Source organism: Myripristis murdjan, chromosome 13 (genome assembly GCF_902150065.1).
Source record: "Myripristis murdjan chromosome 13, fMyrMur1.1, whole genome shotgun sequence".
NCBI classification, from domain to species: domain Eukaryota; kingdom Metazoa; phylum Chordata; class Actinopteri; order Holocentriformes; family Holocentridae; genus Myripristis; species Myripristis murdjan.
The window spans coordinates 7,277,698-7,305,653 of NC_043992.1; the positions used below are offsets into that span (position 1 = coordinate 7,277,698).

The 27,956-nt window shown below is 41.1% G+C and overlaps 1 protein-coding gene across 3 annotated transcripts; it reads left to right on the forward strand.

Annotated features, from left to right (window-relative positions):
- The first annotated feature begins 4,681 nt into the window (after nt 1-4,681).
- On the forward strand, nt 4,682-27,826 carry LOC115370381 (ras-related protein Rab-1B-like). Of its 3 annotated transcripts, XM_030067379.1 has the most exons (11): nt 4,682-4,763; nt 9,648-9,746; nt 12,488-12,592; nt 13,077-13,172; nt 15,801-15,905; nt 17,088-17,183; nt 19,458-19,527; nt 19,960-20,052; nt 20,668-20,763; nt 24,542-24,673; nt 26,077-27,826. In XM_030067379.1, the coding sequence occupies exons 1-11, from the start codon at nt 4,717-4,719 to the stop codon at nt 26,254-26,256; spliced, it is 1,119 nt and encodes a 372-aa protein (XP_029923239.1). In that variant the 5' UTR covers nt 4,682-4,716; the 3' UTR covers nt 26,257-27,826. The 3 variants fall into 3 exon arrangements, with proteins under 3 accessions (XP_029923239.1, XP_029923241.1, XP_029923240.1); XM_030067381.1 differs by lacking the exons at nt 13,077-13,172; nt 15,801-15,905; XM_030067380.1 differs by lacking the exons at nt 9,648-9,746; nt 12,488-12,592; nt 13,077-13,172 and adding an exon at nt 13,860-13,958.
- Nucleotides 27,827-27,956: the final 130 nt, after the last annotated feature.

Here is a 27,956-nt window from a genome sequence, read left to right on the forward strand (position 1 = left end):
ACCAAAATGTAGCCCCAATACTGAAGAAACTTGTGTGCACTTAAACCTATTGCAAATTATGAAATACATCACTCTGTTTTTTTCAAAAACTGTAAAACTTATTAAACCTATCTCCTCCCACAATTTTTGCTCAAATGTCACCAAACTTGCTAGAGTATCTTCAGACTGTCTTACACAAACCATCCACACATATTTTTGATTTATCAAAAACTGAGCCTACAGTGCATCAAAATGTTTGAATGTAAATGGTACTGTAAACATACACTTGCAAATTCTTGGTAAATAAATCTTCAATGTTGAAATGATGAAAAAAAAACTGACAAAAGTTTGGAGTTATGGTAGATGATGTGTGGCAAATTTCAGAATTGAATCTCAAAAACTCAATTTTTGACAGCATTTTGAATTTTGCTCTCATGTGAATAATTGGATTCAATGCAAGAATGGCATTTTTAAACATCAGTTTTTCACTTATGGAGCAAATCAATCATTGTTAAAAACAAATGATCAACATCTCCATGCTGTCTAGATGCAATATGTGTATTTTCAGATTTTTGTCTTAATAACTGAATTTTTGACAGCTGTTTAAAATCTGCCTTTCCATGCATGGATGGCTGCTGTCCTGCAGGCCAGTGATTGGCTCAGTCAGTTTATGAAGTTAGATGTGAAATTTTAGCTCAGTGAGACAGAGGCCAGTCCTTGGCGTCAAAGATTGCGAGTTCAAGCCTCAGCCTGTGCAACATTCCCATGTGCGAAAACTCACCAAATTTTGCACAAAAGGCTTGTTTCTACCGCAGGAACTTGGGGTAATTTTGCGGGGCCGGGGCCGTTGTTGCATGTCTCCACTGCAGGAACCACCCCCAAAGGACAGAGTTCCGGAACTTTTACAGGGTCTAAACAAGTCCCTGCCTCAGGGTAGGTACCCTGAATGGCCCCGAAAAACTCCTGGGTGGGGCTTGGGGTTTACTTGGTGCTGATTGGATAAACTCACGGCACAATGTGGTGTCAACAGAAAGTGACAAAATAGCCAGCATTTTTAGGGACATAATGTCGTCCCTAGCAACACGGCCAACACTACCAAGCTAACGCTAACGTGCTTGAGATCTGATCGCTCGCGTCTTGAGATCTTGAGATCGCTCGTGTCTTGAGATCTGATCGCTCAGGACGCATTCAGTGCTGGGACACTTTTGTTCCCATGGCATCAGAGGCTTTTTTTTTTTTTTTTTTCAGTGAAAATTAGTTATTGTAGAGTGGGATCCTTGAGAAAAGGTAGTTGTGTGTGTTTGGTGTAGTGAAAATACATATGACACTAAAAAGCTGCACATATGAGAGTAAGTTTATAAACTTTTAAATTCCACTATTATTGTTGTTAAAAAAAAAAAAAAAAAAACAGTGTTAAAAGCAATATGAAGTGACACATAAAAATCGTGAATACATGGCATATATATATATATATATATATATATATATATATATAAATATTTTATAATTTTTATTTCAAGACATGAACATAGACGATAGCAACCTTGCATACAAACAGATGAAGGATTAAAACAATAGAACATAAAACAGTGCAAAAGAGAGAAATACAAAAATGAAGCAAACCTAACAAAAAAAGCTAAGTAATAAAAAAAAAAAAAAAAAAAAAAAACATTGGCACATTACAATAAATAAATTCACTTAAAGCCTTTGAAAATATTGCACACATTCATTGTTTTAATAGCTTTTTTGTTTAGTGAGGAAGAAATCCTTGACATGTATATTGTTCCAGTTCCTTAATGAATACAAAGATTTTTGTTTTGTTTTCTACTGTTTTGTTTTGTTTTGTAAATTTGTATATGTGAAATTTGGCAAGAAGCAAAAATAGATGAATAAGAAAAAATGCATCATCATCTACTCATTGTTACTATAACCATGGCAACCAAAAAATAAAATAAAATGTTGCCAAATTATATGTGTGATTATTATCATTTCTACAGCCTGTATGTAAATTTACAAAGAGAGATGTACATAGATGTACATACTGTACACACACACACACACACACACACACACACATTTATATATATATATATATATAGTAATTTTGCTTATTTTCTGATCCTTATATTCAGCCTGTTTTTTGTTGCTGATTTTAATTGTTGCTTGTTTTTATTGTTGCGTGGAGTCCCATGAAGATTACTGTCTGGAAGCTATTGGGGATCCAAATAAAAAAACAAAGAATAAACAAGCAAACAAACAAAGAATGACCAAAGAATAATTGTTAAAGGGATTTTTTTTTTTGCCAATGTTTGTCTGTATTACACTGCAAAATTTTTCACTGTGAATTCACAATAAATTATTGGATAAGTTTTGCATGACTTTCACAGTAAGGATTACAGCAATATACTGTGAAATGTACTCACAGCAATTTACTGTAATTTCACATCTGTGATATTACGATGCATTGTTGTAAAAGCACAACTGTGTACTGTAACTTCACAACTTCAATGACAAAGCAATTACTGTGATATTACAGTACATTACTGGGGAATTACAACCTTTTGCTGTACATCATTACAACAAGGCCCTGTACTTTTACAGTGTGTACTGTGAAAGTAATGCACAAGTTGACAGTAATTTACTGTGAATTTACTATGTATACTGTGGAAATCTTGCAAAAATTGGCCAGTAATTTACTGTGAAAGTAATACAGATTAAGTTTCCATTTACTGTGAATTTACAATCATTGTACAATTAACACACCAACACACAACTCTGAGGTAAAGTCAATGTAAGCCCAATGGCATATTTATTTACAAATAAAAGGTTATTCAACATAAATGCCAAGAAATTCAAGAATTCAGGAAATTCAACTTCCTAGTCCTAGTCAGACTTTTCAAAGCCATCTTAAAATGCAGAGAAACTGTGCAGAGACTTGCCATTCAACTACCCAGCTGTGTCCCAATAACAGTAAGAGGATGGGAATGAGGCCTACATGGCAAGGTAAGAGGGGAAGGGAGAGAGCGATGAAGGGATGTCGTGAAGGGGTCAGGCGCTCCTCTCAGTCTCAAACATTCTATAATCCACACGCAACAGCGTTGTACAAAAATCTTGTAGTGCAAAGTTGTCTTCAAAAAAAAAGTACAAAAAGAACTACTCAAAACTGAGCCTGACAACTAATGCAGCAAAAAAAAAAAAAAAAAAAAAACAGAAAAAAAAAACTATGATGCCCACTCAAAGTCAATTAGTTTCCTCAAAAGGTGCTCAAATGAAGTTCATTGTTGTCTGCTTCCTGGTCTTTGAGCCTCTTTCAGGATTGATGCCCAAGAAGTACCTGTTAATAAGCAAAGATAGTTTCAGTTTTAAATTTACTTATGTATTGCAGGCAGCATTTATCAAGTTGAGTCATCATCCTTCATAATCTTATCATATGCACACTCAACAGTTCAGTAAAAGCATAATGTACAATATTTAGGTATTCAAATGTAAATAATAAGATCAGCTGTGGTAAATAGCAAACACTAACATCAGACCACACGGGCAAATGCTACAGCTAGCTAACGTTAGCTAGTTAGCTAATAGTGCTAATATTAGTTAAAATACCATGTGTGTACTCATAGGAGGTTCTAGGGGGTGGCAGCTGCCACCGTAGAAAAATGCCTTGCCACCCTAGTTGCCACCCCAATTTCAGACAATTTATTTATTTATTTTTTAATTGTGGCTGTTTGGAAACTCGCTGTTACGAGACTCAAATGTCCGAGTGCGAGTAAATGCAGCAAAAGATGACAATCCCACTATTTAAGGGGTTGATAAATAAATAAATAAATAAATAAATAAATATTTCTAATGCCACCTTTTGGTTTTATATTCAATGCTTTACTCATGTACCACAATAATAGAATGTTTTTGAGTTAAAATATCCTCATTTGGGGGTTTTCCAAGCAAATACTGATATATGTGATCGTTTGGTATTAAATCAGCATATATATTTCTGCCACCCCTTAAAGTCTCCATGCCACCCTCTTGCCACCCCATGAATATTTGTCTAGATCCGCCCCTGGGTGTACTGCAAACAGACGTTATACATGCAGCTCACCTTCTCCATTCAGCCCAGAAGACAAGAGGGAAATGGCCTCTTGAGGTTCAGTGCTGAGTTTGGTTATGTCATGTGACTTACCGGGGAATATTTGAATACAAACTTTCACTGTAATAATACTGTTGAATGCTGTGAAATCCTTGCATTTTTTTTTTTTACTGTGTTGCTGTGATATTACAGACCTTGTTGTGATATAACAGGGGTGTTTTGATTGCAGGATTTTACTGTAAAATAACATAGTAACATAGTAATAGTTAAATGCTATAATATTCAAGGATACTGTAGTTTTTACAGGTATTCATTGGGATATTACAAGGGAACTTAATTACAACAAGTTACTGTAAAATAATACTGTTAATTATTGTGAAATGCTGGTAATTTATTACAGTGTAGTAAATATTAACAAACAAAGTTACTCCAGTAAATAAAATGTTGCAGTACCAGTGAAAACCCTGTCGTCCTGAACCAGGGCTCTTATTTTGGAGAAAAAACAAACTCTACATCATGCAGATTGGACCGGGTCAGAGTTGACTGGAGAAGTGGAGTGTTGGAGTTTACGAGGGGACAGTGAAGGCAACTCCCTCCCGTCAGGAAGGGGGAGAAGGGGAAGAGAAAGCAAAGGTTAAAAAAAAACAAGTAAAATGGAGGAAGGAGCCGAGGCTGGGACGGGGACCAGTGTTGAGGACAGGTACGGAGCTTCTTTACTCTGCCATGTTTGTTCCTGCTGCTGCTGCTGTTGTTGTTTACCTTCTGGAAGATTCGGCATGAACCTGCAGCTCACCTGTTCACCCCGGGCCTCATGTCTGCCGAACTCACCAGCAGGAAGAAGACACTTTTTTCCCATCTTAACTGAATTAGGCTACTGATAAAAGCTTTGGTGAGAAAACAGATCATTTTTATAGGAGCAACAATGTGCTGTTTTATTGTCTTCACAAATGAAGTTAAAAAGTGTTTTTGGACAAGAAAATAATAATAATAATAATAATAATAATAATAATAATAATAATGACGAGACGAATGCACAGTGACGCATATCATCAGTCTCTCTCTCTCTCTCTCTCTCTCTCTCTCACACACACACACACACACACACACACACACACACACACACACACACACACACATACATACATACACATCATTCATAATATTCCTATAATATTTGTCCCTGCGAGTCTCTCTGGACTTTGTGAACTTTGTGTCTTGAGATCTGATCGCTCAGGACGCATTCAGAGTCCTGGGACACTTTTGTATTTTCCCAGTGAAATTGAGTTATTGTGGATTGGGATCTTTGAGAAAAGCTAGCTGGGTGTGTTTGGTGTGGTGAAAATACACATGACACTAGAAATTTGCACATATGAAAATAAGTTTATAAACTAAAATAAGAAATCGTGTAGTCTGTGGCTGAAACCTCAGCGGCTGAACGCACGTTGTCTTTAGACATGAGACGGTGTCAGACTTCAGTCCAAAGTCTCTTTAGAGTCTCCCAGGTAGGTAGATTTGTTCAGGGGTTCTACTGAGGCTAAAGCAAGTTGGCTTTTTATATATACATTAGGGCTGCACAATTAATCGAATTTTAATCGTGATCACGATTTTGGCTGCCACGATTAAATGAGCCTGATCGTCGGCGATATTTACATTTAAAATGCGGGCTCTGCTGCATATCTAATCAAGCACTTTCTCAGCCAGAAGTCAGCCAACCGGCGAACGCATGGTTAGGGCTTCATTAAGCTGCTTAAATAACAAGCGAGCGCACCTTGCAGCAGCAGCCTCAAGTTACTCGGTGGACTGATCAGAGCGAGTCATATCGGGAGAAGAAGGTAGGCTACGGCAGTTCCTGCAACAAGTTCTCCGTCAGAAAGGCTACTCAGGGCCTGCTCACATAGGGCCATTTGCTGCGTATTGTACTAAAGCAAAAATGCCCCCCTCTCCAGTCCCTGGCTGGCCTGCACTCACATTACCTAAAGCCCAAACGTGCCCAAGTGCGATTGCCCCTGGTATACACATCATCACGTTGAAATAAACAGGCATGTTCCGACGTCACCATAAATCAATATAGTTCAAATACATTCATCATATCTTCCTTTAACTAAAAGACGTTTTTGTTTATTTTAATCAGACATAGGTTAAGGGATGTTTATTTACCTTGACAGTTTCGGAGGTAACTGCCTCCTTCAGAAAGCGTCCAACTGACAGCCGGGGTGGCATGTCAGCTGGCTGCTACATTCAACCGGGTGGACGCGCACACAGCGCGGTGCTGCGGCCAGCCCACCTGATGCTGGCTGGTGCTGCGGCCGGCACCGCGCCACCTGGTCAGGTCTGCCGGATCTGACACCTGCGCGGCGCACACAGACTGCCATATATACCTTTCATCATAAATCAACTTTTGTTTATACACGGTTGCAGCAGCACAACGGACGGCGAGACAGACAACATGGTTGATTATTGATTGCACAACGCGGCACTGCGCGCATTAAACGATTTTGCGGAGGCAGGAGGAAAGTTGCATGATTTACGTTGTATCCATGTTCGCGCGGTGCGTGCGTGACCGTGCATGTGCTCGTGCATGAACGCCCGTATCGTACTGGAGCACACCCCCTCCAACCGTGCCAGAGTGGGGCAGGTGTGCTGTATTCAAGCACGGAACGATCACACTAGTCAAATAATTTTATTATTTTTTTCATTATTATTAAGCATTTAGTCTTATTTAAAGTTTCATTTTGCATTGAAAACTGTTCATATATTGTTTGTTTAAAAGTAGTGCAGTAAAAATACAGATGCTTTCCCTAACATGATGAATAATCGTGATCACAATATTGATCAAAATAAGCGTGATTATCATTTTGGCCATAATCGCGCAGCCCTAATATACATATTATATATTATATTATAGGCGAGTTAATTCGGGAGGTGGAGCCACATGTGTCCAAGTGGACGTGTCACAAGGTTGTACTGATTGAGTAAAATCCCCAGGCCACACCACAGACACAAGAGGCAGAGGTGGAACTATATGTAAACTAATTTATTGACAAGGTGGATTGGGCAAATAAAATATTAAAAATAAAAATATAGCACAGCTGCTGGCTTATGATAAAACAATAAAACGTGCTGGCGTAAGTGTCCAATTAAAACAGTCTTTCCTCTAAACAGTCTATATGAGTAATATACTCAGTCCATTCCGGCGGCGTCCCGGTATCAGTCCGACCGTGTGCGTGGCGAGGCTCCGTCGGGGCGCGCATTGAAGCCGCCTGGGCGCGCTCTTGTAACAGCCCAAACTTTAGGGATAGCGGATAGCGGGTGGTCCTGACCACCCGCTATCCGCTTTCCCTAAAGTGTGTGCGCAAGATAGCAACTTTAGGGACAGCGCATGAAACACGCCCACGGACACACCTCCAGGCGCAAATGACGGAGTCGGCATAATGGATAGCGGGTAGCGTGGGCGCAAGATACCGTTTAGGGATAGCGGAAGTTCCTAAATCCGCAATTTGCGGGTAGCGGGTAGTGGCAGCGGGTAGCGGGTGGCACAAAGATAGGGCCCAAAGTCTTCTAGTCCTTCTAGTCCAGCTGACCTGACCTAATTCCTTGAGATGCCTACGACCTGGACGAATGAGAACATACACAGACATACAGGCATTTTAGTCTCTCTTGAGCAGTGGTAAGCTAGTTTTCCACACCGATGTGTGTGTGTGTGTATGTGTGTGTATCTATCTATCTATCTATCTTTATATATATATATATATATATATATATATATATATACACACACACACACACACACACATATATACATACATATATATACATATCTCTCTCTCTCTCTCTCTCTATATATATATATATATACATATCTAGGCTATATATATAGATATGTATATATATATATACACACACACACACACATAAAAATATGGCATGTTTTAAATAATCTAAGGTGATGTAGTTTTCTTATTTTTCCCAGTGAATGTGGACAGCGGACCTTCACAATAAAGGCAAGCATATTAAAATGTTAATTCCACTAAAAAAAAAAGTGCATATACCGTATTGATCTGAATATAAGACGATATTTTTTCCATTGAAAATGCCCTGAAAAAACGCCCTCGTCTTATATTGGGGGTCTAAGCAAATACACATGTATTGTACTTGCATATGTTCCGTGCTTGAATACAGCACACTTCCACCGCTCTGGCACGGTTGGAAGGGGTGTGCTCCAGCACGGTACGGGCGTTCATGCACGAGCACATGCACGGTCACGCACGCAGCGGGCGAACGTGGATACAACGTAAATCATGCAACTTTCCTCCTGCCTCCGCAAAATCGGTTAATGCGCGGCGCGATTACCAGCGAATGGCCGCGTCGCGCAATCAATAATCAACCATGTTGTCTGTGTCGCTGTCCATGGTGCTGCTGCAACCGCGTATAAACAAAAGTTGATTTATGATGAAAGGTATATATGGCAGTCTGTGTGCGCCGCGCACCTGTCAGATCCGGCAGACCTGACCGGGGGTGTGCGGTGCTGACCGAGGCACCAGCCGGTATCAGGTGGGCCGGCCGGTGTGCGCCGCCACCCGCTTGAATGTAGCAGCCAGCTGACATGCCGCTCCGGCTGTCAGTTGGACGCTTTCTAAAGTTACCTCCGAAACTGTCGAGGTAAATAAACATCCTAACTCCTTAACCCTGGCCATGAGTGCAATGTGAGACGGTGGCGGTCTCAGAAAGAAGAGCTAAAAAATGCCCACAGCCAGAGAAGGGCTTTTCGTGGTCCACAAACTGGTCGATTCAACGAGACTGACAGGAGGGTGTGCGATTTTGTGAATGAGAAACGTAGTGAAGGACTGCCCGTTACGAGGGCTGTGATGCAGCAGAAAGCACCTGAAGCTGCCACAGAGCTCAACATACCCCGCACTGAGTTCAGAGCTAGCATGGGCTGGTGTTGCAGAATGCAGTGGCGGATTTAAGAAATTTGGGGCCCAAGGCAAAGGCAGGCATGGGGCCCTCTGAGATGAGAGGACAACACACAAAACAGGGGCCCTGAGACACACATAATACGATAAGCATTCTGCTGGCATTTTAGCAAAAGTATTTTTATCAAAAACATAATTAATGTGCGCAAATAAGTAATAACTGTATTAACCATAAGTGTATGAGGAGTTTTATGGGGCCCTCAGGAACTTGGGGCCCTAGGCAACCGCCTAGTTTTGCCTAATGGTAAGTCCGCTCCTGGCAGAATGTCCATATAAAAAGTATTTTTCCAAAAAAGGGTCTTGAAAAAGAGGGGTCGTCTTAAAATCAGGGTCGTCTTTTAACGGTATTTGAATCGGCCAAAAGAGTTGGAAAATATCGGCATATCTGATGTCGGCAAAAAAATCCAACATCCTTACATAGAACTACAGAAGATGTTGGAGAAACAAACTTTGCAGCATGGACGGGATTCACAAACCCTTAGCTGTGTCAGCGAACCTGATTCATATTATTTACAACAAGTTTGGGTGATAGCTAAACTCACCAGTACATACAACATCTGCTTAAAAGTTTGTAAAATGAAAAGCTCATGTGCGTCCTGGTTGTTTTGCAGGTTGAAGATCAAGAGCAGTGAGCCTGAACCCTCTGACTGTCTGTCTGTGGGAACTGACGGGTCAATGGAGCCTCCCATTGGATTCAAACAGGAGGACAGGTGAGCAGCCTGAACAGTAAAATCCATAAGATGATGAACGTCTTTCAGATTCAACATGTTTGTGAAAAAGCCCCTCGATTGACTTACATGCAAAAATGTACCATATTAGCCAGCTGGACTGCTGCTGAGAAGATGGCAACCACCTCACACAGAATGGACTGACACACACCTTGATGCAGCCCCAAATGTATGTTGTTGTGTACATGTATGGAGATTTTTTATGAAGGAATGAATTATAATAATAATAAAAAAAAAAAATTACAAAAAATGTTAACTTGCACTGACTGAAACATTTTAGAAACTGGCAAATGAATTGTTTGATGACTTCATTATATCAATAGAATCATAATGGCTGTTCATATTGCCATGGTGCAACAGTGTGAGTCATTTTATTGTCCAAGTATAGTTAAAAAAACAAAAAAAACAAAAAAAACAAAACACTATATGCATTTGTCAGCATTTGTCACTATATGCTGATTAAACAGGAGTTTGGTTTGCCTGTTGGGGGATTCATGCTACCTGGTGGTGAATACACATTACTGCAGTTCATCTGTTCATTACAGTTTTTTTCAATCGCTTTACCTCCTCTGTCAACTCAGAAACGCTGGTATCAAAACAGTTACAGTTTTTTTCATTCGCTTTTTCCAGTATAATGAAACTGGGATCCACTTTGTCGTCATCTTCACCTCCAAACCACAGCAGAAGTTTTCTTTTGCCAATGTGTTCATACCTTTTCATTGGATTCACACATTTTTCAGGCTCTTTTGCACAACACTTCTCACATGTGTCATTTACATGGCCCTGACTCCATTGACTTCACTGTGGTAGTCAAAAGCAAAACATCTGCTCACAGCTGATAGAAATGAGCTGCATCACTGTGAAATCACTAGTGCACCTGCATCACTACCCTTTCCACAAATCACCATTCACCAAACAATCAGTATGCACCTACAAAAAAGGGGCCTATAAATTGTATTCTGTGTTTTATTTTCTCAACTCCTTTGAGTTTTTCTGTGTAATACTGTATGTGACTTACCGTATTTCAGTTTTCCCCATCAATACAGTACAATTTCACTTCAAAGTCTTTCTGAGTTTGGAACTTACAGTTCTTTACTGTAAGTTCACATTTGAATGTGTAGCTCACAGGAGAACCTTGTTCAAACTGACAGCTGTATTTTCTATTCTGTTGTCAGCTGTGTTACAGCACAGTAGAGCTGATTGAAGGAATCTACTCATTTGGGCAGAAGTTGAGTTGTTTGAGGGAAATATTGGATTTTGCTACTTGCTTTACAATATGTAACTATGTAAATTGTCAAAAATATGACTGCAATACACACAGGAAAAAAGTAAGGTTGAACCTGCTCAGACTAAAAAGGGTGTGTTGCATTTTGGTGTTGAGTATGAAGTGAGTGAGTGGCTGGATTATGTCGCTTGACTGCGAGTTGCTGCATGTTTGAAATGTTTTGTCATGGTAAGAGCCTTTTGCAAACAAAATGTGTTATTTTGGGAAGTGCACCTCTCATTAGGCCTATGGATTAACTGTTTTGATACCAGCATTTATGAGTTGACAAAGGAGGTAAAGCGATTGAAAGCGATTGAAAAAAACTGTAATACATAGGCCTAATGAGAGGCGCACCTCCCAAAATAACACATTTTGTTTGCAAAAGGCTCTTACCATGACAAAACATTTCAAACATGCAGCAAAAGCACATTTTGTCACCACCCAATACAACTTGCAGTCAAGCGAGTTAATCCAGCCACTCACTCACTTCATACTCAACACCAAAATGCAATATACCCTTTTTAGTCTGAGCAGGTTCCACTTTACTTTTTTCCTGTGTGTATTGCAGTCATATTTTTGACAATTTACATAGTTACATATTGTAAAGCAAGTAGCAAAAGCCAATATTTCCCTCAAACAACTCAACTTCTGCCCAAATGAGTAGATTCCTTCAGTCAGCTCTACTGTACTGTAACACAGCTGACAACAGAATACAAAATACAGCTCTCAGTTTGAACAAGGTTCTCCTGTGCTGCACATTCAAATGTGAACTTACAGTAAAGAATTGCATCCAAACTCAGAAAGACTTTGAAGTGAAATTGTACTGTATTGATGGCAAAAACTGAAATACTATAATTCACATACAGTATTACACAGAAAAACTCAAAGGAGTTGAGAAAAAAACAAAAAACAAAATACAATTTATAGGCCCTTTTTTGTAGGTGCATACTGATTGATTGGTGAATGGTGATTTGTGAAAAGGGCAGTGATGCGGGTGCACTAGTGATTTCACAGTGATGCAGCTCATTTCTATCAGCTGTGAGCAGACGTTTTGCTTTTGACTACCACAGTGAAGTCAATGGAGTCAGGGCCATGTAAATGACACATGTGAGAAGTGTTGTGCAAAAGAGCGTGAAAAATTTGTGAATCCAATGAAAAGGTATGAACACATTTGCAAAAGAAAACTTCTGCTGTGGTTTGGAGGTGAAGATGACGACAAAGTGGATCCCAGTTTCATTATACTGGAAAAAGCGAATGAAAAAAACTGTAATGCACGTCTCATGGGAATAACCTGGATTACAGTTTGCAGATTGTATGATGATTGTATTTTTCTGTAAACTTTGAGTTCACTTTTCTGCATGTTTGGCTGTGCTGTACTCATTTGTCTGAAGTGTGATTGTGAACGAGTGTGAATAAAAGTGTGTGTTTCTGCTTCCCTTCCCTGCTGGGTGTGTTCCAGGCTCAAAGAGGGGAGACGAGACTCAGCGTCCTCTGGCATCCTGTCCATGAAAACAGATCACTCCATGGAGCCTCCTCTGGGATTCACAAGGGACACGACTAACACGTGAGTCAGGAAAAATAATTATAATAACAGTAATTGTGATGCTGAATATGATAAGGGTTGATGTTCAGGGGGAAATAAAAGATCAACAGTAGATTCCAAAAAGGGCGCCTCCCAATGGAGGTTTTCCTGGCACGTCCAGCTGGGAGGAGGCGACGGGGCAGGCCTAGGACCAGGTGGAGAGAGTATATCTCCACACTGGCCTGGGAGCACCTTGGTATCCCCCAGTCAGAACTGGTTGATGTTGCTAGGGAAAGGGAAGTTTGGGGTCCCCTGCTGAAACTGCTTCCTTCGCGACCCGACTTCGGATAAGCGGTAGAGGATGAGATGAAATGAGAGCCTCTGAAAGACAGAATGTTGGCCGGCCCGTCAGCAGGATGTGGGATTGATATCAGGTCAAGAAAATGGTTTAAAAATACTTCACTCTCAGTGGAAACGACTGGAGCAGAAATGAACAAACTCTGAATATCTGTCTGTCTCCATGCAGGCTGCAGGCGGAGATGAGCGAGTTGGCGTCGGACTGTCCGGCAGATAAAACAAAGGAGCATCAGAAACCTGAGCTCAGCACAGACTCTTCTCAGAGGTTTGACACCCAAACTGTTAAGTGTGCTTCCTCAGCACTGGGACCCACCAGTGAGAGTGCAAGCCTGGTTTGTTCACCGGTTAGGTCGTGATGTGGGGCAGCTGCGCAGTTTCACTTTTAGCAGGGAGATGGCCTTCATATCGGTAATTTAGTCAGTTTTCTCCCTGCTGCAGCCCACCACTGCAGGTTAATTTTCCAGTTTTATCTAATGAAATCAAATCACTGCTCAAATTCATATTTGGCAATATCCGCCCAAGTGCTTGGACCCCAATCTTGATATTGAACAATATCAAGAATCACAATGTTTTTGACCAAATTCAAAGGGATCACAACAAGCGTTAGTGATGTGAGCTTGAGATGGAGTGGGTACAACAGCCTGAGAAGTTCAGAAAATTCCTTTACGGTAATGCAGCCTTTCATATATTGGAATCGGCCAAAAGAGTTGGAAAATATCGGCATATCTGATGTCGGCAAAAAAACCCAACATCCCTATGTACAACTTCAGGAGATGTTGCAGAAACAAACTTTGCAGCATGGACAGGATTCACAAACCCTTAGCTGTGTCAGCGAACCTGATTCATATTATTTACAACAAGTTTGGGTGATAGCTAAACTCACCAGTACATACAACATCTGCTTAAAAGTTTGTAAAATGAAAAGCTCATGTGCATCCTGGTTGTTTTGCAGGTTGAAGATGAAGAGCAGTGAGCCTGAACCCTCTGACTGTCTGTCAGTGGGAACTGACGGGTCAATGGAGCCTCCCATTGGATTCAAACAGGAGGACAGGTGAGCAGCCTGAACAGTAGAATCGATAAGATGATGAACCGTCTTTCAGATTCAACATGTTTGTGAAAAAGCCCCTCGATGACTTGTCAGCCTCACCATTGACTTACATGCAAAAATGTACCATGTTAGCCGGCTGGGCTGCTGCTGAGAAGATGGCAACCACCTCACATAGAATGGACTAACACACACCTTGATGCAGCCCCAAATGTATGTTGTTCTGTACATGTATGGAGATTTTTTATGAAGGAATGAATTATAAAAATAAATAAATAAATAAATAAATACAAAAAAATGTTAACTTGCACTGACTGAAACATTTTAGAAAATGAATTGTTTGATCACTTAATTATATCAGTAGAATCCTATTGGCTGTTCCATATTGCCATGGTGCAACAGTGTGATTTGTCACTATATGCTGATTGCAGTTTTTTTCAATTGCTTACACACATTTTCAAAGCTCTGTGTCTTTTTCTCAAAACTTTACACACAAATCCAACTACTGCTAACGCAAAATGCAAAATGCGCCTTATCTACTGCAAAATGAAACACAGTATTCAAAATATTGTAAACACATCTCAAAAGCAAGCATTTGTCTCACATCACAAACACATTTCCCATTGTATCACATACTTGTGTATATCATTTACACACTGTCGCTCTAAATCTAAAGCTCTTTTGTTTCTATGGATTTTCTTGCCATATAAGAGTGAAAATATAGTAGCATGCAAAAAGAAATCAACACAAGCAATAATGGAACCAAAAATATTTAATTTTCTGAATAAGTCAGTTGCTGTTGTGGATGCAGCATTGTACAGCATCAAAGCAAAGTACACCAACCATCACATATGGAGGAGAGTGTGAGTGCGTGTGTGTATGTGTGTGTGTGTGTGTGTGTGTGTATGTGTGTGTGTGTGTGTATGTGTGTGTGTATGTGTGTGTGTGTATGTGTGTGTGTGTGTGTAACTGCCGGTTCGGGGTGAAGCGCTCAGCAGAGACAGACGGTACCCCACATCTTGACCAATCACGTGCGGTTTTCGCAGAAAAAAAAAATCAGCTCCTGGAAAAAAGAAAAAAAAAACACAGCTCCCAATCAGGAGCCGGTCCGTTCGCAAACGACCCATCACTATTCCAAAGTGTCTTCCACGAACCTGGACTCCTCGTCCTCTGCATCTTTCTCTGACTCCCCTGGCTCTCTCTGCATTGTTATCCATTGTTCAAGACAGATAGTTTTATAGGCCTATGTCAAGGAGTGATTGGTTTGTGTTCAGTAAAGCAATTATTGTTTACACGTGAGGACAGAGTCTGAGGCACTGATGAATAAGTGTGGCATTTTGATTGGTTGTGTTTGAAATGGGAAATCAAGTTACTTTCTGATAGATTTTTGTGTGTTAGCTAGAGAATTGTGTGTATTGATTTGCAAAAAGTGAATAGCTAAATTGAAAACTGTGTCAAGGCTGAGAATTAGTTTATGGTTTTGCTGATTCGAGGTGAAGTTGTGAGGTTTGAGTGAAAGAGTTTAGAAATAGTGTGATATATAAAGGTTTTGTGTGTAAGCAATTGAAAAAAACTGTAAACAGGAGTTTGGTTTGCCTGTTGGTGGATTCGTGCTACCTGGTGGTGAATACACATTACTGCAGTTCATCTGTTCATTAATGCACATCTCATGGGAATAATCTGGATTGCAGTTTGCAGATTGTATGATGATTGTATTTTTCTGTAAACTTTGAGTTCACTTTTCTGCATGTTTGGCTGTGCTTTACTCATTTGTCTGAAGCATGATTGTGAACGAGTGTGAATAAAAGTGTGTGTTTCTGCTTCCCTTCCCTGCTGGGTGTGTTCCAGGCTCAAAGAGGGGAGACGAGACTCAGCGTCTTCTGGCATCCTGTCCATGAAAACAGATCACTCCATGGAGCCTCCTCTGGGATTCACAAGGGACACGACTAAAACGTGAGTCAGGAAAAATAATTATAATAACAGTAATTGTTATGCTGAATATGATAATACATTTCATTCAAAGCACTTGTCATGGGGGAGGGTTGATGTTCAGGGGGAAATAAAAGATCAACAGTAGATTCCAAAAAGAAGTTGTAAACATCATCTGAAAGATTGATTTGAGATGCAGCTCAGCTCTGTCTGTCAAGTTATTATTGTAATGAATTTGTAATAAACATTATGGTTTGGTTGATTATGTGTCATATGTTGTTGCAAAAATTTTGGGGGTTGATAGAATTTGTCACACAGATTTAATGCAAAATTTAGCAATTTCTGATTAGTCAAGAATGAATAAAAATGGTCAAAAATCCCTCCAAAACCCCCACATTAGGACACCAAGACCTTGACGAACACCACAGAAAAAGTCACGCTGTGATTTGGTGTCAAAAACGTGTGACATTAGGAGCTTTTGATGAGGGGCATTCTGTCCTGGAAATGTGTCAGAAACTGGCCCTTATTCTCAGTTTACCTGGAAAAGCAGAGCTCCTCTGAAGGGCCTCGCTCTCTAGTTTGTGTCTGTAAAGTTTGATGTGGCTGTGATTCTTCTAGAGGTCACTAGAGGTCATTTTATACAGCGACGTCCAGTTTGACAAAATGCTCTGCCTGCAGTGAAATGGCTGCTATGGGGGCAAACATCATCACACATGAATCAAATGTGGCTCATTGAATCCACAAGAGTCTCAGCTTTCCAGTCAAAGCCAACTGATGCAGCTCCAAGACTGTTTAGGCCCCAGTCTGCACAAACACCCCATTTTACAACAGGCCACAAGAACACATGTGGACTGCAGGCTTTGTGGCCCAAACTGCATGGGATTAGCAGAAGGTGGGCATGTCTGCAAAGGGGAGAGCTGTGGCTGCCCAGAGAACCCATTTTTTTTCAGATATCTTGAGGTCAGAGGTCAAGGGATCCATTTTAAAATTATCTTGCCAGTTTTTCCCCTGACGAAACTTTGGATCAACCATGAGAGACTTGACATCAATGGATTCCCGAGCTTATAGCCTCTGAAAGACAGTATGTTGGCCGGTTCATCAGCAGGATGTGGGATTGATATCAGGTCAAGAAAATGGTTTAAAAAGACATGGATACGACTGGAGCAGAAATGAACAAACTCGAAATATCTGTCTGTTTCCATGCAGGCTGCAGGCGGAGGCGAGCGAGTCGGCCGCGGACTGTCCGGCACATAAAACCAAGGAGCATCAGAAACCTGAGCTCAGCACAGACTCTTCTTATAGGTTTGACACCCAAACTGTTAAGTGTGCTTCCTCAGCACTGGGACCCACCAGTGATAGTGCAGCCCTGGTTTGTTCACCGGTTAGGTCGTGATGTGGGGCGGCTCGGCAGTTTCACTTTTAGCAGGGAGATGGCCTTCATATCGGTAATTTAGTCAGTTTTCTCCCTGCTGCAGCCGACCACCGCAGATTAATTTTCCAATTTTATCTAATGAAATTAAATCACTGCTCAGATTCATATTTGGCAATATACGCCCAAGTGCTTGGACCCCAATCTTGATATTGAACAATATCAAGAATCACAATGTTTTTGACCAAATACTTCAATATGGATTTTGAAGGGATCACAGTCGGTGCTTTCATAAGAAATTTAGATACAAGAGATTTTGATAAACAGTCAGTGATGTGGGCCTGAGATGGAACGGGTAATGCAGCTTTAAAAAAAAAAAAAAAAAAAAAAAAAAAAAAAAAAAAAAGGAAAACACTTATATCATGACATTAAAAAACCCGTTACGAGCTGTATACTTTTTGACAGGTGATCTTCTTTCATTTTATGTCCAGCCAGATCACCGAGGTCCTCCGCAGCTTCTCTTTTAAACCTTCTTATGTGTCCCGTAACAGTACCGGTGAGGCTAACCTGTGGAACAAACTGCCTCTGGGGGAAACTAAAGACCTAACTTTTCAATCTGGCTTTTATTTTGGAGTAGTGTTATAGCATTAGTTTTCAAGTTTCAGTTGTTATTGTTTGTCTTTTTTAATATATATATATATATATATATATATAGTACAGGCCAAAAGTTTGGACACACCTTCTCATTCAATGCGTTTTCTTTATTGTCATGACTGTTTACATTGTAGATTCTAACTGAAGGAATCAAAACTATGAATGAACACATGTGGAGTTCTGTACTTAACAAAAAAAGGTGAAATAACTGAAAACATGTTTTATATTCTAGTTTCTTCAAAATTGCCACCCTTTGCTCTGATTACTGCTTTGCACACTTTTGGCATTCTCTCGATGAGCTTCAAGAGGTAGTCACCTGAAATGGTTTTCCAACAGTCTTGAAGGAGTTCCCAGAGGTGTTTAGCACTTGTTGGCCCCTTTGCCTTCACTCTGCGGTCCAGCTCACCCCAAACCATCTCGATTGGGTTCAGGAAGACACGGCGGTTGGAACCAAAGATCTCAAATTTGGACTCATCAGACCAAAGCACAGATTTCCACTGGTCTAATGTCCATTCCTTGTGTTTCTTGGCCCAAACAAATCTCTTCTGCTTGTTGCCTCTCCTTAGCAGTGGTTTCCTAGCAGCTATTTGACCATGAAGGCCTGATTGGCACAGTCTCCTCTTAACAGTTGTTCTAGAGATGGGTCTGTTGCTAGAACTCTGTGTGGCATTTATCTGGTCTCTGATCTGAGCTGCTGTTAACTTGCGATTTCTGAGGCTGGTGACTCGGATGAACTTGTCCTCAGAAGCAGAGGTGACTCTTGGTCTTCCTTTCCTGGGTCGGTCCTCATGTGTGCCAGTTTCGTTGTAGCGCTTGATGGTTTTTGCGACTCCACTTGGGGACACATTTAAAGTTTTTGCAATTTTCCGGACTGACTGACCTTCATTTCTTCAAGTAATGATGGCCACTCGTTTTTCTTTAGTTAGCTGATTGGTTCTTGCCATAATATGAATTTTAACAGTTGTCCAATAGGGCTGTCGGCTGTGTAGTAACCTGACTTCTGCACAACACAACTGATGGTCCCAACCCCATTGATAAAGCAAGAAATTCCACTAATTAACCCTGATAAGGCACACCTGTGAAGTGAAAACCATTTCAGGTGACTACCTCTTGAAGCTCATCGAGAGAATGCCAAGAGTGTGCAAAGCAGTAATCAGAGCAAAGGGTGGCTATTTTGAAGAAACTAGAATATAAAACATGTTTTCAGTTATTTCACCTTTTTTTGTTAAGTACATAACTCCACATGTGTTCATTCGTAGTTTTGATGCCTTCAGTGAGAATCTACAATGTAAATAGTCATGAAAATAAAGAAAACGCATTGAATGAGAAGGTGTGTCCAAACTTTTGGCCTGTACTGTATATATATATATATTTAATTTTATTTTTGAGTTCCTATATTCTTGCAAAGTGAAGCACCTTGGGCTGCATATTTGTATGAAAGGTGCTGCATAAGCCTAACCCTAACCCTAACCCTAACAAAGATGGAGACCTTACAAAACAAACAAACAAACAAAAACATCATTCTAATGTGTCTCCCACTTTCTTTGCTGTAGTCACTGTTTCAGGGTGCTTCTGGCCGGAGATGCAGCTGTTGGGAAGACCTGCCTGATGCATCGATTTTTGGTAGGTGTGACTATTGTTTTCATGTTGTTGTTTGTGTACACATGTAGACAGATGACAAATCCAAGGAAAACCCAACATGCAGCGTGTTGGTTTGGTGACGGACAGTTTCATAGATTCTCTGAGTCTCCAGAAGTGTCCTGAATGCTCCATAGACCACAGTATCCATGAACATCACTCTGACCACTTTAATCTCAAACAATATCCAGGTTTTCTTTTCATAAATTTACAAATTTTATCTTGGAAATTTTGATTTGTTTTGTTTTTCCTCGGAATATTAATATTACGAATTTTACATGTTAACACAATATATATATATATATTTTTTGCTTTCTATGTCTGTACACAGTATTCTCACTTGCACACATTTTTTCTTCCTCCTCGTTGTCCTTTGTTTTTGCTGCCTGGATTATTTAACTGTGTTTTCTTCCACAGAGTGGCACATTTGAATCATTTATGCCCAACACAGAACGTGATAGATGTCACAAAACTGTTGAGCTTTATGGGAAGAGAGTCAAACTGATGATTGTGAGTATGAACTCCTTTTCATTGTGTGAAGGCGAAAGCATTTGGCACTTGCTGACAGAAAATTAGTTTCTTTCATTACCACCTCTGTACATCCAGTGGTGTGTCTGTGGATATTCTCATTTATCCAGGTCATCGTTCTCTTTGGGCAAAATTGAATCGTAGGCAACTGGACTTGTATTTGTCTTAGGAAGACGTTTCGCCTATTATCCAAGGGGCTTCATCAGTTCATGCGCATCGGTCTTTCTAGTCCGCACTAGTCTGACTAGTGCGGAGTTGCCTATGATTCAATTTTGCCCAAAGATACAGTGGTGTGTTTCCTATGTGGATCATTTTGTGTAGCATGACATGTAAATCTAAAACAGCAAAGCAAATTTTAAAAAAAACTTTTGTGTGTGGCTTTTTGTTTTTATTTTGTGTAAAACAGACGCCCAAGTTCTAATTTTGGATGTAAGAGCCCCTCTTAAACATCAGTGTGCACTTAGTTGACTGTAATCCAATCTCTGTGCCACTGAATGTGTTTTCTCTTTTACTTGCTAAAATCCAATGTTAAATGTTCCCTTGTGTTGTCTCTGTGTGTGTGTGTGTGTGTGTGTGTGTGTGTGTTCTCTCCCCTAGATTGATGTTGCTGGCCAAGAGAGGTTCCGCACTCTCAACACCTCATACTACAGATTATCGCATGGCTTCATCATCATCTATGATGTGACTAACAAGGTTTGTGTGAAGAGTCACAACTTAACAGGATTTGGGCAACAGCGCCTCTGAAACTTGAATGAAGAAAAAATAAAAGTTCAAAGTGCATTTCAGCGATAACAGTAATAATAATTATAATAGTGCCAACAACAGTAATCAGAAAATAATAATAAAAATTCTAGTAAAGGCACATGATCAAACAGGGCCCATAATGACAACACAGGTCTACAGTGCTGGTTGAGTTAGGCTCAGTTAAAGGCCAGTAGACGTGTGTTTTAAGGCGACACTTGAAAATCCCAGTTTTGGGGGAGAATCAGTTGGTGGGACGGTGACAGTTGCATAGTTTTGGTGCAGCGATAGAGAAGGCCTGTCCCTGTAACACTTTGGCCCAATCTTACACCTGGTGCACCCCCCTCCATAACTCCAACACTATAATCAAATTAGCAGATGACACGACCATCTCAAACTCATCTCAAACAGTAACGACACAGCCTACAGGGAAGAGGTCCAGGCTCTGTCCCACTGGTGTGAGCACAACAACCTCAACCTTAACACAAAGAAAACAAAAGAGGTAATCGACTTCAGGTGCAACAAAAAAAACACAGTACAATGGACTGTGCGTCAGTGGAGAAGAGGTGGAGAGGGTTTCCAGCTTCAAGTTCCTGGGAATGCACATATCTGAGGACCTGACCTGGAGTCTGAACACTGCCCACACCATCAAGAAAGCCCAGCAAAGGTTATTCTTTCTGAGGACCCTCAGACGTAACGGGCTCCCTAAGGAACAGCTGACACGCTTCTACCGCTGCACAATCGAGATCACCTTTACTTACTGCTGTACTGTGAGGCACTCTAGCTGCACAGCAGCAGAAAAGAAAGACTTGCAGCGAGTGGTTAAAACAGCTGAGAGGATCATCGGCTCTCCCCTACCAAACCTAAGCGATATCCACTCTAGCCTCCTTCTCACACGGGCCAAAAACATCTTACAGGACACCTCACGCCCTGGACATTCACTTTTCACCACCCTCCCCTCGGGCAGACTAAGAACCCCCAGCACACGCACAAATAGACTCCGCAACAGCTTTTTCCCCAAAGTCGTGGACGCACTGCAGAAATCTTAACATACGCAAATGCACATGCATACAAGCACACACACATAGTTATCATGTCTCAGCACAACACTGGACTAACTGCAGTGCAATAACTGCTATGTTTTTTTGTTTTTTTTTTGTTACTGTTTTTGCTTTTTATATTTATATTTATGGCACTTTATTTATTTATTATTGTTGGAGTGGATTTCTCCAAACAAAATTTCGTTGTATTGTGATACAATAAAAATGAATCAATCAATAAAACAGCAAGCTGGAAAAATCAGGCTCTAGTTTCGCAGACCGGGCGAGGCGGGGGCACAGCGCACCTGCACTTCGCCAACTGGGTGTGGCCAGGTGGATTTTGCAAGTTTGGCACGCCATGCTCGGTGGCACAAGTACTCTGCCGTTCCTCCTACCGGCGCAAGGGAGGAGAGAAGGTGTGGAGTGGGTTTGACACAGCCGATTCACATTTAACCAATCAAATGAGCCCCTGTCCTTGCCTTTAAAATGCACTGCGTTAAGGCGTAATGAACGTTTACACAATTGACATGGAGGAGGAGAGCAGCCACAACACACACTCAGGACAATGAGGCCAGTCTTGGCTGCTGGAATGTTGCTGGAGCTACCTGCCATCCATCTATCCACCCATCCATCCATCCATCCATCTAACCACCCATCCATCCATCCATCCATCCATGCATCTATCCTTACATTCGTCTTCCTCATCCCCCCGTCTTTCCATTACCTAGCTGCCTCGCATCTCTTTTTTTTCCAGCTCTGTCACCGTCTGTTAAAGTTATTGATTTTTACGAGCAAATATAAATTTAACTGTGAAGCCCCCATTTTCATGAATGTTTTTACCTCAAAGGATAATCCTTGCCATATTCATATAAATACATGTTTGTTTTGGAACTTTCGACTCATCACTTACTGATGTAACAACACACTAGAGATTAAAACAAAATCCGGTTCATGAAAGCTTTTACATTCGCTGTTCTAAACGCCCAGTGTCTGGCAAGGAACCGATGCATTTTACATTGTCGATTTGTGTGGAATATTTATATATATGGAAGAAGAACTGGGTAGTTAACATGAGCAGCGCCAGACACCATGACTGGAAAAAAGACATCACCGTACTGGACACATTGTTTGACTGACAGGTGATCAGGTTGGGTTTCCATTACGCTGCCAAACGGTGCCATTCTCCTTTGATCTGACGTCAGATGTGACGGGACAGTCGATATGGAGATACATTTATGTGCTGATTGAGATAGTAGCATTGAATAGTGGTTTTGTGGGTATTTATTGTGCCTGACATTCTGGAAACCTGCCTGTGAGGTTTTGGTGACGTGTCCGCACTGCGCACCAGTCACCTGCTGCAACGCCACTCCCATCTCAGCGCACCTCGGTCTGCCAAACTACCAAACTGAGCCTGCCTTGGGTTGTGCTGCTCAAAACTAGCTCTGTGGGGGGTACGCCTCACTGCGCCACCCTGCGCTGTGCCGGAAAACTAGAGCCCATTGTCTTTTTACAATATGGCATATTGGTGTGTGTGGGAAACATACAACACTGAAATCAACACAGTATGTCTTTTTGTTGAAGAAGGCTGGGTTATCAGTGGCTTAGCAGAGGCCTGTATCACGAAGCAGGATTCAGGCTTCAGTGAGATAACTTCAGGCTCCACTCGGGATTTCCTGTATCACAAAGCTGGTTCACCTCTGATCGGGGTAGGAAACCTGTCCTAATCCTATCCTGAACGCTAGCCTGCTCCGGGGCAGGCTAACTTTCAGGAAAGGATTGGATCCTACATGAAGCACCGCCCCCTGGCCAATCAGCTGTTTGCGAAAACATGACCTGCCCGATCATTGAGAATCCCATTGAGCAAGGAACTCAAATAGTGAAGAGAGCATTACGACGTGAAAGGATTTTCCTTGACTGATCAAATCCGTTAGATTTTGGCGACGGCTCTCTGTATGAGAGAAAGGATGTAATGTAATGTAATGTGAAGCAGCACTTCAGCCTGGCTAACAGCTGCCTGCTATACAGAGCTGACACTCTGTATGAGAGGAAAACAGAAATGAGAGATCATTAAAGGAAATTTGATAATTACAAGTATTTTTAGAGGCGTTTCACAACATTTTAGGGACGTTTAAAATGGCACAATTAATTAGCTCTAAATATTTTGGGGGGCAAATTATTCCTGGGTGAGAGAATGGGCCTGATTGACAACTCGCTGATGCAAATGTGAAAAAGGATCATTTTTACCCTTCATTCAAGAGGGCGAGTCAGCATTTATAGTTACCTTTTGTTCCTGCTAAGTTCTAACACAGCTCAGAATATGATTTTATTCAGGCTATCAAGCTGATGTGCTGACGTGATTGAACCATGGCGTCAGCCTGTATAAACGTACCAAATGCAATGATGCTCTTGTGTTTAATTTTTACTTGCTCCCATGTTCTTTTAACCCCTGAGGGGTCACACCTGGAGGAATTCAACTATACCTGTCATACACACAGCACATCTGTGCAGTGCAGTGAGTTCATAGGTTTCAGCGTCAGATGTGGACTTGAGCCACTGATGTGTAACTTGCACATTTATGCAGTCGACAATTCGTTGCCAAGCATTCTGCCTTCTCTTTGCGGCTTTGTGATACAGGCCTCTGGTTGCAGAAAAAATAAGAATAATAATTATAGTTTGTTCTCCTCTTCCAGAGCTCCTTTGACAATTTAAAAACCTGGCTGTGGGACATTGAGACTCGCTGTGATAACGACATCTTCAAAGTGCTGGTGGCAAACAAAACTGACCAGACCGTAAACAGAGAGGTGGACAACACTGCTGCTCAGGTCAGATGACCAGTTGGTATTCTGATAAACTGCAAACACACTTCACCTGGTCATGTGACATCAGACTTGCACTGTGCGATGTGGGAGGGGCGGCACTCTGAAATTCTTGGACGAGTCAGGTGGCACATTACAATCCAGAGTTCAGAGAGTCGGTGTGGTCTTGGTGGCTTGCTGTGTTTTGCACAGTTTATGGACTTATATATGCCAGGGATGCAAACTTTTCATCTTGTGGCAAAAATCAACATTTTGAGGTCAGCGACTGAAGTGATGATTAATGATTGGTCATTCCTGTGCCAATATTAAGGTTATTTTAACCAACTTAACTGGAGCGTTAGTGTGTGTGTATGTGTGTGTGTGTGTGTGTGTGTGTGTGTGTGACAGACCGTGAGTATGAAGTTGGCAATATAACGTTAGCTGTGAATGAAGCACTGCAACGTGTGTTAATTATCAAAGGTTCGCCATGAAGTTAGAGGCGGTGGGCTAGACTAATGTGACCAGGCTCACTTAATGTGGACTGGCCTTTTAAAGTGTAACCCAACACGAAATCACAAACGCCAGAAAACTATTGCAGCACTGACCTCTAGGGGTGGACATTTTCAGGCACTTCTGGCCACAGCCAATCAGTGATGTGGCAGCAGGAATTAGTGCCACTTTAACCCAAGTGGCATCAATCTCCTGTCATTTGGCCCTAAATGGTACTCAGTTTTACTAACCCTAACCCTGAATGGTACAACTGGGATACAGAGTAACTTAAGACAGGGAGAGATGGAAGGTAGAAGTGATAGTATGTTGTATTAAAATGATGTTTTTCTCAGGAATGGATCTAGAGAAATATTCATGGAGCAGCGAAACGGTGGCATGGAAATAGAACTCATCACTTTTGCTAATGAATAAACACCACAAACTGTTTGGATCCAGAGCCTCCAGCTGGACTCAGCTCTGATTCTTCTAATTTCTATGTAAAAGTCAAACTGATCTTATTCTGGTTGGATCTGTGGTTCTCTTTCTGTCGCTGCTGAAATCAAGACAGAAAAATGAGAAGAACAGGACCTGCCGCTGTGTCGTCTTATCCCACATTCGCTTGCGCTTGGACAGTGGATTTTCAGTCTTTTTTCGACCAGTGACAACATTTACATTTTTTTTCTTTTTTAATGAGATTGTCCAAACTGGGGTGGCAAGGCCTGCTTTTAGGGTGGCAGCTGTCAGCTCAGGCCACCCTGGTAGATCTGCCTCTGGTGTCTCTTTAGTGGGCCCGTGCTAAGGAAAAAGGACATGATCCTAGAGAAAGAAGATAAGCAAATAAATTCTTGATCGGTTTCCAGCAACACACAATCTCTCTGTCTCTCTCTCTCTCTCTCTCTCTCTCTCTCTCTCTCTCTCTCTCTCTCTCTCTCTCTCTACAGAAGCTAGCCTCTGGACATGACATGCCTTTCATAGAGACGAGTGCTTTGACGGGTGACGGGGTGGACGAGGCTTTTCTCACCGTAACACAAGCAATCATGAAACACAGAGGCCTCGACCAGCTTCACACTGAACCAGCTGAAGCCCGTGGAAAGCAAACAGCAAAATGCCTGGTTTCATGAAACAAATCTTGCCTTTTCTTAGATTTTCTAAGAAATGATCAAAGCTTGTGACCTGGTGGGGATAACGAGGGATTAAAGCTCTTTCCTCTCTCAACGTGATGGTGCTCAGGTGACGCAGTTAAACCATCAACTGGTTGTACTGGGCAGCTGCCACTCTGAGTGTGTGTGAAAATGTTAATAAAAGTCTATGCAATGTTTTTTTTTTTTTTTTTTTTTCAATTATGAACTCTAGTATTCATATGTACGATGCTGTATTAGGGCCACCAATGTTAATGTTATTATTATGTTTTTTTTTTCTTTCTTTTGCATCATATACAAATACAGCAGTTAGATAATAATGACAAATGAGACAAAATTGCTGAACTTAAATAAACATTTGGAAACCCCTTGGATAAGATGTGAAACGTCTTCCTAAGACAAATACAAGTCCAGTTGCCTACGATTCAATTTTGCCCAAAGAGAACGATGACCTGGATAAATGAGAATATCCGTCGACATGCCCTCAGAGATGTTCTCCTGCAGACCTCGGCTGGAACAAGAGGTTCTTTGAGTTCCTGTTGCCGTTCTATCAGCTCCAACCAGTCTGGCCGTTCTCCTGGGACCTCTGGTATCAACAAGGTGTTTTGTCATGGAGAACTGCCGCTCACTGGATATTTTCTCTTTTCTGGACCGTTCTCTGTAAACCCCAGAGATGGTTGTGTGAAAATCCCAGCAGATCAGCAGCTTCTGAAACACTCAGACCAACAACCATGCCACATTCAGAGTCACTTAAATCCCCTCTCTTCCCCGTTCGGATGCTTAGTTTGAACTTCAGCAGATCCTCTTGACTATGTCTACAGGCCTAAATGAACTGAGCTGCTGCCATGTGGTTGGCTGAGTAGACATTTGTGTTACCGAGTAGTTAAACAGGTGTACCTGATGAAGTGGCCAGTGAGTTTATATTGTGTACACAAGGCAAAATACTGTTCTGTTTTGTGCACAGTTTTTTAATGTTTTGATTGTATGCATTTGTTTTCCATCTTTTAAACTTTATTTTTTAAGTCAGACAATCCTGTGAGAGATTTTTGTCTCGTTCTCCTAATTATTTGAAATTTTATGTAGAGCAACAGTGAAAATGAAGCATTCTTCAAAAACAAAAAACAGCAAAATACTACCAAATGTATGTAGAAAATGTAGCTACTTCACATGTAGCTAACTTTAACCCTAATGTGTTTTATTGACCAGAACAGACCAATCAGTGTTTTAGGCCAACCCTCAGTTTGGTATCGTCCATATAGTTGCCTTTTGAGAAATAATATTGCGTGTCTTAATATCTAGACAGTTATATTTTGTTCAGTCCTTATTTCAGATGTTGGATCCATCTCCAAGTAAAAAAAGTAGCCAGTTCCAGCACACACTTTTTCATTGATTCTGCATTAATTTATTTCAGGGAGTTAGTCTACGTTTCGGTTACAAGAATGTTTCCTAAGACATACCAGCTCCCAAGTGACACAGTGCTGAGGTACAGTCCATAATTTCATAACAAGCCACAGCTGCGTTTGAGGGGTGTCAGTTATTACAAGCAAATTAGTCACTCAAGACTCAACTCCCTTAACTGGAAAAAGAAAAGACAAAACACGACATCCACATGATATCCATTGAAAAAAGAATTTGTGATGCTGACAAAAAGCATCAACTTCATGTTAGTGGTACATTCACAA

Bases quoted from the DNA above. Each gene is read 5' to 3' on its own strand.
- LOC115370381 (XM_030067379.1), top strand. From the start codon at position 4,717: ATGGAGGAAGGAGCCGAGGCTGGGACGGGGACCAGTGTTGAGGACAG. The intron at 12,593-13,076 runs GTGAGTCAGGAA...GTCTCCATGCAG, and splicing joins ACAAGGGACACGACTAACAC to GCTGCAGGCGGAGATGAGCG. The intron at 24,674-26,076 runs GTCAGATGACCA...CTCTCTCTACAG, and splicing joins TGGACAACACTGCTGCTCAG to AAGCTAGCCTCTGGACATGA.